Source organism: Symphalangus syndactylus, chromosome 18 (assembly GCF_028878055.3).
Source record: "Symphalangus syndactylus isolate Jambi chromosome 18, NHGRI_mSymSyn1-v2.1_pri, whole genome shotgun sequence".
NCBI lineage: Eukaryota > Metazoa > Chordata > Mammalia > Primates > Hylobatidae > Symphalangus > Symphalangus syndactylus.
The window spans coordinates 54,678,709-54,693,164 of NC_072440.2; the positions used below are offsets into that span (position 1 = coordinate 54,678,709).

At 42.6% G+C, this 14,456-nt stretch overlaps 1 gene segment (V, D, J or C); it reads right to left on the minus strand.

The window, feature by feature from the left end:
• Positions 1-9,579: 9,579 nt before the first annotated feature.
• Positions 9,580-12,720, minus strand: LOC129467977 (immunoglobulin kappa variable 1-12-like). The segment is given in 3 exon segments: positions 9,580-9,755; positions 12,190-12,477; positions 12,602-12,720. Coding segments are annotated over 3 exon segments (504 nt in total).
• Between the last annotated feature and the right edge of the window lie 1,736 nt (positions 12,721-14,456).

The following is a 14,456-nucleotide window of genomic DNA, read 5'->3' on the forward strand; positions in this document are numbered from 1 at the left end:
TTATATATATTTATTTTTATATATATATATATATATATGCCACTTATCCCTAATATAGGGACTCGATCAGTTTCTGCTACTGTGGAGACAAGCCATATCATGGCTAGGGGCCATGATGGTAGGAGCAGTCAGAGGATTTCTTGCATTGTGATGAGTGCATATAAGTTAAATGAGCCACTTATCAGTAGATTTGATAGCAGGACAACAGTTATATCACTGATACCTAGGCAGTACATGACACTCAGTAAAGAATAGATTAATCCTCATGCTCTTCATCTTCCTCCTAATCTCTTTACCTGTGCTGCCCTCCAGCTTTCAAAGTGCTCTCAGAGTCATCACTTACACAGTGTTCCTTAGCTGCCCCTTCAGTGGGCCAGTGTTTCTGTGCCCCAGTGTTCCTGAGAGTTAGAACACAGAAAACAGAGCCGGCTCTTGCCCACATCACAGAACATCTTTGTCTCCCTGTGGATCCCACACATTTGTTCATTAGAGCTCAGGAGCTGCCACAGACTGGTTTTTCTGGTAATGGACACTAGATTCTTCAGAAGAACATTGGTTGAAATCTTCCTGCTGTGACAGCTCCCTGCATGCAGGGCAGGAGTGTGGGCTTCTTCCCAGCAAAGGCAGAGGCAGGGTCTACAGAAACTGTGCCCGCAGCCTATAGTGATGGGGTCTATGAGGTAATTCAGGCAGATGAGGCAGGTGAGTTCTTTCTGGAAGGCTTGTGGGAAGTCCAAGTCCGTTTTTCTGAGGGAAGGAAACCAGAAGAACTTATTCTTATGCCTTAGAGAGACAAAGATCTACGCAAAGTTTGAATCAGGTTTTGAGTAGGATCAGCTCACAGGTTTAAATCTACAGCAGGATAGGATTTTATTTTGCACATAACAAAGTGAAAAACTGAGGCACAGAATTCAAGCTTTGCAGAAAAATGTGTTGGCTCCCTAACCAACACACACACACACCTACTTTCCCAAATTCTTTCCTCCTGTATGAAAAAAAACTTAAGGCTGGGCACAGTGGATCACTCTTGTAATCCAGCACTTTGGGAGGCTGAGGCAGCAGGATTGCTTGATCCAAGGAGTTCAAGACCAGCCTGGGCAACATGATGAGACCCTGTCTCTACAAAAAAAAAAAAAAAAAAAAAAAAAAAGGAAAAAATTAGCTGAGCACACCTATAGTCCCAGCTACTAGGGAGGCTGAGGTGAGAGGATTGCTTGAGCCCAGGAGGTCAAGGTGGCAGTGAGCCATAATCCAGCCACTGCACTCTAGCCTGAGTGACAGAGCAAGACTCTGTCTCAAAAATGAGCAAGACTCTGTCTCAAAAATGAACAAAGAAAGAAAGAGAGAGAGAGAGAGAGAGAAGGAGGAAGGAAGGAAGGAAGAAAAGAAGGAAGGAAGGAAGAAAAGAAGGAAGGAAGTTTACAAAGTTTTTTGAGGTGTTAGTGTTCCCTAAATTGTGTGGTCTTCAGAGGTTTACCCTCCTATAGCTTCAAGGGGTGAGTCCTGACTGATAGGAAAATCAATCACACTCTTACTTGCCAGTGATTCATTTTGGGAAGACAGCTAACTAAGCTCTTCCACTTTGATTATTTCATTTAATTGTAACAACCATCTTATCATGACTTCTTCAAAACTACCCTGCCACTAAGTGTTGGAGGCCTTTCCAGAAGCAGAAACACCATGCTTCCCGTATAGCCTACAGAACCATGAGCCAACTAAAGGTGTTTCTCAAGTATTTCTTTATATCTTTATATCTTTGGCCAAAGATTGCTTTATATCTTTCTTTATATCTTTGGCCAAAATTAAAGAGTTAGGCTTACTCTCCAAGATACTGCAACAGACAAAAGCAAGCCACCACTGTTTTCTAATGTTGTTTTCTTGTTAAATCAATCAACAAGTATTTTCTGGTAAGTTTAGTGTTCCAGAGACTGTTAACCTGGTGATGTCCTGGTTAATAAAATCACCTTAAGAGAAATAAAAGTTTCAAAATAAACCAGATGATTAAATGCAGTAGTGTACACAATGCCACTTATCCGCATGTCTTCTGTCTATCACCCATGATCCAGAAAATGTCTTTAGTATAAGCCATTGGTAAAGATGCCTGAAAAATTTACGTATAGAAGACATAGTCACAAAATTATTTTTTTTCCTTTGATATCCCTTGTTACCTCAAACAGAATTTACCACTCCAATTCGATTTCTGAATACATGGGAGTCAGTAAAATACTCCTAATCCATTTATAGGATCTACACTAAGTAAAGAAATTAAAGACATCTGAAAACTACTTTATGCGTCCCTATAATCCATATCAACAATCATGGAATATATTAAGTAATAGACCAACAGTTAATCATCATATTAACCAAAAACACATAGCAAGACAAGATAACTAAATATTTTCATTTGGAAATTGGGAAATTTAGTCAATTTTAAAACTCAGCAAATGAGATCATTTCACAGAACCAACCTAGGTTTGCTGGTAAATTAAAATTATGACATTTTGTTTTGGTTTGGGAGGGTAGTTCCTCTTCTGTAAATTGTGTACTCACATAAGAAATATATCGGCCGGGCGCGGTGGCTCAAGCCTGTAATCCCAGCACTTTGGGAGGCCGAGGCGGGCGGATCACGAGGTCAGGAGATCGAGACCATCCTGGCTAACAGGGTGAAACCCCGTCTCTACTAAAAAAATACAAAAAATTAGCCGGGCACGGTGGCGGGCGCCTGTAGTCCCAGCTACTCGGGAGGCTGAGGCGGGAGAATGGCGTGAACCCGGGAGGTGGAGCTTACAGTGAGCCGAGATCGTGCCACTGCACTGCAGCCTGGGGGACAGAACAAGACTCTGTCTCAAAAGAAAAAAAAAGAAATATATCTATGTTCTCACCGACGCTTGCTGTAGAGGTAATAATATGAAGTTAGCTCAGGGATCAGAGCCTCACAGTGCTGTGCTGGTAGCTTTTTTTTTTTTTTTTTTTTTTTGCCCTGCACCTTGAGTAAAAGTTTCCTGAGTCCTCTCCGGAAGCAGAAACCACCATGCTCCCTGTATAGCCTATGGAACCCTGAGCCAACTAAAGGTATTTATCATGTATTTCTTTATAGCAATGCAAGAACGTACTAATACAGCTAAGCAGATGCCATCAGGACCAGCAACATTCTGAGCTGGATAAGAGACAAAGCTAAACTTCGAGCAGCAGCAGCAGCTGCCAGGGAGACAGAAAGGAAGGACGGACTCCCTAAATTCCAGGATGTCTCCTTTAAATCTGTAAGAAGCTCAGCCACCGTCTCCTTACTTGACTCCTCTGGAAAAGAGTTTCCGTAGGTTAAGCCATACAGGGAAGGGTAGGAGATGCCATTTGGATCTAGGAGCAGAGGGCAGAGACTCAGCAGGAAGAGTGTCTCTATGAGAAGGAGACACAGTGGAGCAGGTGTGTAGGTTCACAGGGCCAGCTGTGGGTAGAGTCGGGTGTACATTTTTAGAAGCCACAATTGCCAAAAATCTCCTGACTATCACATAAGTGCGCAGAGCCAGTCAAATGCAGGAGGAGTGGGTCCCGGCAATTCAGGAAGAAGGAAAGTAACAAATGAGTGGTTGCAGGAGGACACTTTTTCTGTCGAGGTCACTAGACAAAACATTGACTCCTCCCCTTAACTTCGGAAACAAGCAATGGAGGGTAAAAGTGTTGCCTGGGCCCTGAGGGCAAAGGCAGTAGGTAACTTCTCTGTCGTGTTCTCCAGGAGGGCCCAGTCCGGCCTCATAGGCCGAGAAGTCTGTTCGGTTCCCAAGTACTAGAGATGCTGCTGTAAGGGACTCCCGAATTTCCTGCCTGAACCAGAGGCTGCCCAGCCTTTTCTTCCGTTTTATTTTTTCCCAGGAAGAACCTTGCCTGTACAATTACAAGGTTCTATGGTTCTAAATTCCAATCTAGCCTTCCACATCATTTTGAAGGTATAATATTATTTGTCAAAGTGGGATGATAGAAGATATGTGTGGACATAAAATTAAATTGTTGACAAGGAAAAAAAACTAAAATAAGAAAATAAGAGAGAAAAAATATATGTATGTACAGTGGTTAGCTAGAAATATGCCTTTTAAATATTTGGCATGTGGTATGTGGGCCTCAATGTGTACTATCGCACTAGCTTCCCAAATATTAAAGGATGTCTTTTAAAAGAAAAACCTCTTGCTAAAAGGTTAACAGTCAAAATAACCTGAGTGGCACAGGTACCAGTCATTAAGTGAAACTTTTCATCTTCCCAGAATAGTACCTGTTCCCAAGCCAGCTTCTTTGAAAATCACTTTTCTCTCCTTTATTATTTAGTTTACAAATTGTATAGTAACAATACAGAAACCACAATAGTAGAAAAAAAAAAATAAAGAATATTTTAAATGAAAACTCACATCCTAACTCTACCAGAACATGAAAATTAAACCTGAATGCCTCCCATTCCTGATATATTTTTCACCTAAATATTCAGCTCTAGGATTGCATTGTTTATGTATTGAGTGGAAATTATTGCCTTGTCTCAAAAATCTTCCATAATGTGTGTGTGTGTGTATGTGTGTGTGAGGTGAATGTATTTCTTTTTGTTCAGAGCAAACTTTTTTCAATATTTATATTTATTTTAGGTAGATTATGCTAGTAATTTTCTACAAATGTGCTTTTTAAAAAATAACCTTTAATTTAAAAAATTATTCTTAGTGGCCCACAATTGTTAAAAACACTACTAATGGAGCTGGCTATGGTGACACACACCTGTCATCCCAGCTACTTGGGAGACTGAGGCAGGGGTATTGCTTGAACTTGGGAATGTGAAACCAGCCTGGGCAACATAGTGAGATCTCAATCTCAAAAATCAATCAATCATTAAAAAATAAAATAAAATAAAACACTACTAATAGCTTTTCAAAAAATAGTTCTTAACCAATTTTCCTAGCACCTTCCTTTCTTCAGTGAAGTATAGAAATATGTGGTCAGGCACTGTGGCTCACACCTATAATCCCAATAATTTGGGAAGCCAAGGCATGAGGATCAGTTGAGTCCAGGAGTTCAAGACTAGCCAGGGTGACATAATAAGACTTGCTCTCTAAAAAAAAATTTTTTTTTTCTTTAATTACCAAGGCATGATGGTGCATGCCTGTAGCCCAGCTACTTGGAAGGCTGAGGTAGGAGAATTGTTTGAGCCCAGGAGGCCAAGGCTGCAGTGAGCCATGGTTGCACCACTGCACTCCATAGCTGGGTGACAGAGTGAGACACAGTATCAAAAACAAACAAACAACAACAAAAAGTATTTGTTTTAGAAAAAACATTTGGTGAGGTTTGGGCTTAAAAATATATTATTCTGAAATATTCATAAATATTCTCTAGTAATGATAAGATTAAAGTGATAAAGACAAATTTTTTTCCTGTGCAGTTCCATCTCTCACCTTCCCGTAATTTGTCTGTCCCATCCAGCTTCCAAAGGAAATTATTTACAAAATAATGTCTGCATCCTGGGTCTATATATCTATTGCCTATGAGGAGAGCGTTTAAGATCTGAGCCATCTTCAAGTCCTATACTTTGTGTATAGCTCTCATGTTTTTGCAGGTTAAGTTAAGTTTGTATACCCTTTCTCTTATTAATCTGTGTATGGTCAGTTCATTTCGGGTAATCTTCAGAGGGTGAAAGGGGAAGATTTTCACTTCTACTGTGACAACCAACTACCTTCTTACTTATTCAATTTTTTAGTTTATATCAACACTGTTACATACATTTACTTTTAAACAAAATTTTGCATCATTACACTTAAAATTTTATTTACCTTTTAAAAAGGAAATTAAAAATAAATTTAAAAATTATAAAATTTTACGTAATAAAAATAAAATAAATGATTTATATAAAAATTAATCTAACCTGTGAAAAACACTATCCAGAGGCCAGGAGCGGTGGCTCACGCTTGTAATCACAGCACTTTGGGAGGCCGAGGCAGGCAGATCACGAGGCCAGGCGATCTAGACCACGGTGAAACCCCGTCTCTACCAAAAATACAAAAAATTATCCGGGCGTAGTGGCGCGCGCCTGTAGTCCCAGCTACTGGGAGAGGCTGAGGAGGGAGAATGGCATGAACCCGGGAGGCGGAGCTTGCAGTGAGCCCAGATCGAGGCACTGCACTCCAGCCTGGGTGACAGAGACAGACTCTGTCAAAAAAAAAAAAAAAAAAGAAAAAGAAAAACACTATCGAGAGAATAAAAAGACAAATCCCAGACTGGGAGTAAAAATTTACAAAAGCTATATCTGGTGAAGATATATTTGTTATCCAAAATATACAGAGAACTCTCAGGACTCAATAATAAGAAAACAAATAGTCTAACACAAATGTAGAGATCTGAACAGACATTTCACCATAGAACACAGATGGATGATACATAAGCACATTGAAAGATGTTCAACATCATTCATCATTAGGGAAATGCAAATCAAAACCACAATGAGATACTGCTACATGCCTATTAGAATAGCTAATTTAAAAGACTGGCCATACTAAACATTGGTGACAACACAAAGGAACTGGAATGCTCATACACTGCTGCTGGAAATACAACCACTTTGTCAGTTTCTTTAAAAGTTAAACTGGCCAGGAGCGGTGGCTCACGCCTGTAATCCCAGCACTTTGGGAGGCCAAGGCGGGCGGATCACGAGGTCAGGAAATCGAGACCATCCTGGCTAACACGGTGAAACCCCGTCTCTACTAAAAATACAAAAAATTAGCCAAGTGTGGTGGCGTGTGCCTGTAGTCCCAGCTACTCGGAGAAGCTGAGGCAGGAGAATGGCATGAACCCGGGAGGCAGAGCTTGCAGTGAGCCGAGATTGTGCCACTGCACTCCAGCCTGGGCGACAGAGCGAGATTCCACCTCAAAAAAAAAAAAAACTGACCCTGCTGAAGCAGATGTCACTCTTTGAAATAACAAAGAAACTGCTGAACACGCCTTTAATTCAGTGAGGCAGTAGGTGTTTTTTTGTTTGTTTTTGTTTCGTTTTGTTTTTTTGAGACGGAGTTTTGCTCTTGTCACCCAGGCTGGAGTGCATTGGCGCAATCTCGGCTCACTGCAACCTCCGCCTCCTGGGTTCAAGCAATTCTCTTGCCTCAGCCTCCCGAGTAGCTGGGAGCACAGGCGCCCACCACCACGCCCTGCTAATTTTGTATGTTTTTTTAGTGGAGACAGGGTTTCTCTATGTTGATCAGGCTAGTCTCGAACTCCCGACCTCAGGTGATCTGCTCACCTCGGCCTCCCAAAGTGCTGGGATTACAGGCATGAGCCACCGCGTTAAAAAGGGAAACTTCCTATTTGCCCTCTAAAGGTTTGCAGAAAATGAATGGACAAAACATAAATTAATAGAAGAAAGAGGCAAAAAAAAAAATTCTGTAAAATGTAGGGGAAAAATCACAGGGTCTCACTTAGTTACCCAGCATGAAGTGCAGTGGTGTGATCATGGCTCATTGCAACCTTGAATTCTCAAGCACAAGCAATTCTCCCCACTCAGCCTACGGAGTAGCTGGGATCACAGGGGCGTGCCACCATGCCCACATACATGGGTATTTGCTGGAGGGGAGATGGAGATTCTCTGTCCTGGATGTGAGACAGGTGGCTGGCAACTGGGTAAGGATGACATTCCCTCATTGCTAAAGAGTAAAAGAGGAAAGTGTCATGGACAGTGCAAGCAGGGACATGCCATGACCTAGTGAGGTCCAGAGGCTTTTATGTCCTTCATAGGGGAGTGGGAAGAAGAGAGTGTAGGCAACCCAGGGGAAACAAATGACCTAAAATAAATAGGTCATGAGAAGTGTAGAGGAATTAGTCAGGGTTCTCTAGCGTGACGGAATTAAAGGACTATATACATATATATATTATATATATATAAAATATATATATTATATATATATATAATATATATATATTTATATGAAGGGGAGTGAGATGGTTAATAATAGTGTCAACTTGATAGGATTGAGGGATATGAAGTATTGATCCAGGATGTGTCTGTGAGAGTGTTGCCAAAAGAGATTAACATTTGAGTCAGTGGGCTGGGGAAGGCAGACCCACCCTTAATCTGGTGGGCACAATCTAATCTGCTGCCAGCAAATATAAAGCAGGCAGAAAAATGTGAAAAGGAGAGACTGGCCTAGCCTCCCAGCCTACATCTTTCTCCCATGCTGGTTGCTTCCTGCCCTCAAACATTGGACTCCATGTTCTTCAGTTTGGGACTCAGACTGGCTCTCCTTTCTCATTAGTTTGCAGACAGCCCATTGTGTAACTTATGATCCTGTAAGTTAATAAACTCCCCTTTATAAATAAATATATATATGTGTGTGTGTGTTTGCACACAAGCATGTGTGTGTGCATATATATATGTATGTGTGTGTGTGTGTGTATATATATATATATATATGTATATATCCTGTTAGTTCTGTCCCTCTAGATGTCACTGGCTAATACAGGAGGTTTATTAAGTATTAACTCACACAATCACCAGGTCTCACAATAGGCCATCTGCTGGCTGAGGAGCAAAAAGAGCCAGCCAGAGTTCCAAAACTGAAGAACTTGGAGTCCATGTTCGAGGGTAGGAAGCATCCAGCATGGGAGAGAGATGTAGGCTGGGAGGCTAGGCCCGTCTCTTTTCACATTTTTCTGCCTGCTTATAGTCTAGCTGGGTTGGCAGCTGATTTGATTGTGCCCACACAGATTAAGGGTGGTCTGCCTTTCCCAGCCCACTGACTCAAATGTTAATCTTTTTTTGGCAACACCCTCACAGACACACCCAGGATGAATACTTTACATCCTTCAATCCAATCAAGTTGACACTCATTATTAACCATCACAAGCCCACCCCTTGTCAACTTGAACCCACACACATCTCCTGAGATCATACATAATCTTAAAATACAGACAATAGTAAGGTCATAATTACCCCTAACATAATAAACTATCCTTCCTACAACTGGAAATGCACCAATCCCCAACCCAAATACTATTACATAAAGTGAACATTACTTAAATGCTGATATGAGGTCAGTAAATCTACGTCACCTGATAAAGAAAAAAGGAAATGAAATGAAGATATTTTCTTAGCACAAGTGCACACATGCACAAACGTGTTTTTAACAAAAGAAGAAGGAAATACTCATGATAGTTCCAGTCCTCATTTCTGCCGCTGGTCAGGTGGTCGTAGCTGGTATTGATAACTACTTTCTTCCACTATTCATTCTGTATTCCCCTTGCCTTTAGCAAGTACCTCAGCAGGTCGTGACCCAGAAAGGATCTGGACCATTTGTAGTCCTACCTGGATTGGTTATAATTTCCCATTGACCTTAATCAGAGTGCATGATAATACCAAGAGATGCCCTAATGGATCTCCCATATTCCATGCATACTCTTCCTCAATTCCGTTGTGGAGTAGTGGACTGATTTCATCTTGATAGTCTGGGTCAGTCACCGCAGCCAACACTGTAACTCCACTCTTAGCCTGTTGACTTAAAGGTAGGAGTGTTCTTCCCTCTGGAACTAAGATAACTAGTAAAGCAGAACCTAATGTAGTGGGAACAGAAAGCAAATATTTTGCTAGTGCATCATAGTAAGTGGTTCCACTTTCACATACACCCCTTGAATCCTGGATCTGTGAATCCTGGCTATGGGAGAAACAATACCATACATTGGGCGCTGATTCAGAGCACACATGGTCTTCTGGAGTATGGTGCCCCGGCCCGGCAAAGTATTGTAACCTAGTTGACGTTGTAATTGCGACCTCAAAAGGCCGTCCCACTGTTCTATCAATCCAGCCACTTCAGGAAGATGGGGAATATGGTAAGACCAGTGAATTCCATGAGCATGAGCCCACTGCCTCACTTCTTTTTTTTTTTTTTTTTTTTTTTTTGAGACGGAGTCTCGCTCTGTCGCCCAGGCTGGAGTGCAGTGGCGCAATCTCGGCTCACTGCAAGCTCCGCCTCCTGGGTTCACGCCATTCTCCTGCCTCAGCCTCTCCAAGTAGCTGGGACTACAGGCGCCCGCCACCACGCCCGGCTAATTCTCTGTTTTTATAATTCCAATTAGTCTTTTATCTGTTTGACCTTAAGTTTCCTCCTTACATAAATTAAGTAGGAATGCATTAGGCTCCCTGTCAGTTTCACTTCTAGGAACACTGTGATTAGTTAGTCAATGCCAGAGCTCCCCATGGGTCGGACCCTTCAGATTGCTGCTTTGTCTTTTCTGTCTATTACAGTAGCTACACTGACGATGCCTTTGAGGGTTGAGTGTCACCACTTCACCCCTGACACTTCAGGATCCAACTATTCCAAACTGTATTTAAATTTTGTACTTGAGTGACTGCAGTTCTCACCATTAGATCTGACATACAGAGAAGAGCCTTTACAGGGCTTTTCAAAGATGCAGGTGCTTCCCTCACAAATCTATTTTGCAAGGTGTTTGTCAAGGGTATTAGGTACAGAGTCACTAAACTCCTTGCCTCTCATGAGTGATGATTCATTAGTGTCAAATGAATTTACTTTGCATAGCTCTTTAAACCTTTCATGCCAAGAACTGTCAATATTCTCCACACTATTAACAGTAGAGTCCTTAGCATTTTGGGGTCTAATCATATTTAGCAGCCAAATCCAGAAACCCCAAAACCAACAAAAGAACTCCAACCTTAATATTCTGTTCCCGTAGAACCATTCCTGGTACCAAAATCTGTATTAGTGAGGCTTCTCTAGAGGGACAGAACTAATAAGTTCATATATTAGTTATGTGTGTGTGTGTGTGTGTGTATATATATACATATATATACATATATAGTTCATTACATATTAACTTACAGGATCACAAGTTCCCACAGTCGGCTGTCTGCACGCATGAGGAGTGAGGAGTAAGGAGAGCCAGCTCGAGTCTCAAAACTGAAGAACTTGGAGTCCAATGTTGGAGGGCAGGAAGCATCCAGCACGGGGGAGAGATGTAGGCTGGGAGGCTGGGCCAGACTCACATTTTCACCTTTTTCTGCCTGCTTTATATTCACTGGCAGCTGATTAGATGGTGCCCATACATTAAGTAGGGGGTCTGCCTTCCCCAGACTACTGACTCAAATATTAATCTCCTTTGGCAACACCCTCCCAGACACACCCAGGAGCAATGCTTACATCCTTCAATGTAATCAAGTTGACAATCAGTATTAACTATCACAGGATTACAGACCTGAGCCATCACACACAGCCTTATTGTATATTTCATACAATTTCCTGATTTTCCCATTTTATCTGTGACTTAATAAAGTTTTCCAGCTATGACCCCAAACTGGTAATACTTGAAAGCATATTCAAATGTATTTTGTGACAATTCGTAACTGGCAAAATGTTGAGCCTTGTGGAGTCACCTTACTTCCCTATCAGCTGTCAATTCCCCATCATTACTATGACTTCTGGGAGCACATTTTCCAAAACTCTTTTTCTCTCTATGGTTTCTTTAGAGTTGCTCCACGAGGTTGCAATAAGTTACAACTAATTACTGTCATGAGATTGGGAAGTCAGAGTGGTGGATTCATGTACACTGACACCTGAAGTAAAACACATGCAGTTAGGAGTGGACTGGAGAATTACCTGGAGATGTGCTGCAGGCAGCTGAGAGCATCAGCACCCCCAGCCCTGGGCTTCCCAGACAGGACTGAGGATCATCACATGGTGTTCAGCTCATACCACCAGGGACAGGTGCACCCTGGCTTCTGAAGTAGCACCTGAGAATCCCGTCTCTAGTACCTGCTTCATGAATAACATTCCATAGGCTTCGGAAAGACTGTGATTTAGACTCTAATTTATTCAACTTGAATAATTTCTCCTTGAAGTACTGAGAATAGCTTCTCTTTTGCTGTACAAACTCCAATTATCCCATAACATGGACTCCTCAGTTGGACTTCTCTCTCTTCTTTATTCTGCCAGGACAGGCACTGTCAAGTCTTTTCTGCTGGGGATGAGGGGGAAAGAGGCTAAGGGTTCAGAGGAACCTCCCTGGCCTCCTCTAGGAAAATCTCCCAATGACTTTCCAAACCTGACTGAGTTTGAGAACTTCCCTCAGCAGATGGAGGCACCAGAAGGAGCACTGGGGCAGCCCAGCCTCACACATCTGCTTCCTTGGGGGTTTATGTTATGACTTGTAACACTGTGGGAGGGGTACTGGAACTCTGTTGACAGTAATAAGTTGCAAAATCTTCAGGCTGCAGGCTGCTGATGGTGAGAGTGTAAGTTGTCCCAGATCCACTGCCACTGAACCGAGAGGGAATCCCACTTTGCAGATTGGATGCAGCATAGATCAGGAGCTTAGGGGCTTTCCCTGGTTTTTGCTGATACCAGGCTAACCAGTTGCTAATACCCTGACTGGCTCTGCACGTAATGGTGACTCTGTCTCCTACAGATGCAGACAGGGAGGATGGAGACTGGGTCATCTGGATGTCACACCTGGCACCTGAATTTGGAAACATAAAAACAAATATTCTTACAATTAATCATGTTATCAGAGGACTTCCCTGAAGTTCCAGTCAGTGCTGAGCACACTGACCGGGTATAATCCTAGTGTTCTCCTTCCTTACCTGGGAGCCAGAGCAGCAGGAGCCCCAGGAGCTGAGCGGGGACCCTCATGTCCATGCTGTGTCCTGACTGGGACTGACTCCTGCACAGGGTGTGACCAGCCTATAAAAAGTCTTCAGGGCAGGGGGCTGTGCTCTGGGAACATGCAAATCAGCAGGGGATGGGGCAGGCTGAGCACAGCTGCAGGGCTGGCTCATCTCAGTAACTCAGCAGAGGAGCGGTGTCCCCAGGGTCCCAGGTCAGACCAGGGAGGCACAGATTTATCTTGAAAGAATACATTTCTCATTGGTGGCCATACGGTTACAGAACATATTTTTGGAGTGAATTTTCAAAATTTTAAATCAACCTAAGACTAGATTAAATAATATATTTATACTTGTATTCGGAGTGTATAGGAAAGCATCATTTTTGGCAGAAAATTTACAATAAAGCTGTAGAATGTGGGGCTGTCAGAAATTTCAGTTAATCTCAAAGGAATTTGATGAATGTAAAAGTATTTAGTGCTATAATAACGATGTCTCTGTCGGTGTGAAATTGCTTCTTTTTTGAAATGAATATAAAAAGAATTTATCAGAAGCATCTTTAATAAATTCAGTAGAATTTACTAATACACTTCAGACATTGTTCCTAGGAGTAAAAGGAAAACCAATTCTCTGAAGATGCACAAAGGTGATAACTGTGTCACGCATAGATCTGCCATTATCCAGAGCTATGGGTCTCTTTAAGACCCAGGGGCTAAATGGGCTGCACCTTATTCTTGGCGTGATGATCCCCATATTCTATCCCCTTTCCTGCCTTTTGTATAATTTCTTATGGTTCTCCAGCATGGAGGGCTGACTAGTAATACCAGGTCTCATTATTTCAACTAAAATCTCTGTTTCACTCGCTGACCATAGGAGGCTGGATTAAAATCAGCTTGAAGCCCTCTATCAATCCAGGCTCAAATAATTAACTGTTTCAAAGTAGGACGACAAAGGCCACATCCCCTGAGTAATGCTCTGAGCTGCGCTCCCCACCAGCCTGTTTCTGGAGTCTCAGGAGCATCTGCCCTAGAGCCTGGCTTTCTGGAGAGCAGGTGAGGGGGAAAAACCAGGTCAGTGAACCCCTCTCCTTAGCGAGGGTGGCTGCTGCCCAATGCATGTTCTTGCCGTGCACCAGGGCATCATCCTGACCCAGATGCCAGCCGCCCTGTCTCACATCCATTTAGAGAGAGTCTCCATCTTCTGCCAAGACACTGCCCATGTAGATGAAAAAGTATTTTGCATCCAAACATATCTTAAGCACTGATTTGAACCTCAATACTTCACACAGATGTCTTTGCCCAGAGCGTGTCGGCCTGGCTCAACAGCAGGGGAAGTGAAGCCAATTACATCAGTGTCAGTGGACTGAGAAGTACTCCAGGGAGTAGTTCTCATGCGCGCCCACCAGTGGCCAGAACGAGGTACTGCAGCCTATGCACAAACCTCCTGCTGCTTTTCCAGGGGACTGGATTTCTGGGAAATGGCTACAGATCAGGCTGCCAGGATCCAGATATCCAGATTCAGAGAGATACATCTCTGGATTCAAATGCACTTTTTCTTTGTGCATAATTTTAGCAGTAATTGTTACTACGCCTTGGGGATTCTAGTCATTATACTTCAGCTGACTCTCTATGGCTCTTTCTCCCCTTCACTGCTCTATCAGAACCTGGGGAAGCAGCTCAGGATGCAAATGAGGCAGACCTCATGGCCTGGAATTAGCATCCCCTAGGACAGCTGTCAATCAGTGATGACTGACTGAGGGAGGTGTACACATACCCCAGCTCCCTCACCTGTCAGGCAGAATCACAGAGGCATTTTTCCTGTGTTTCTATGTGGG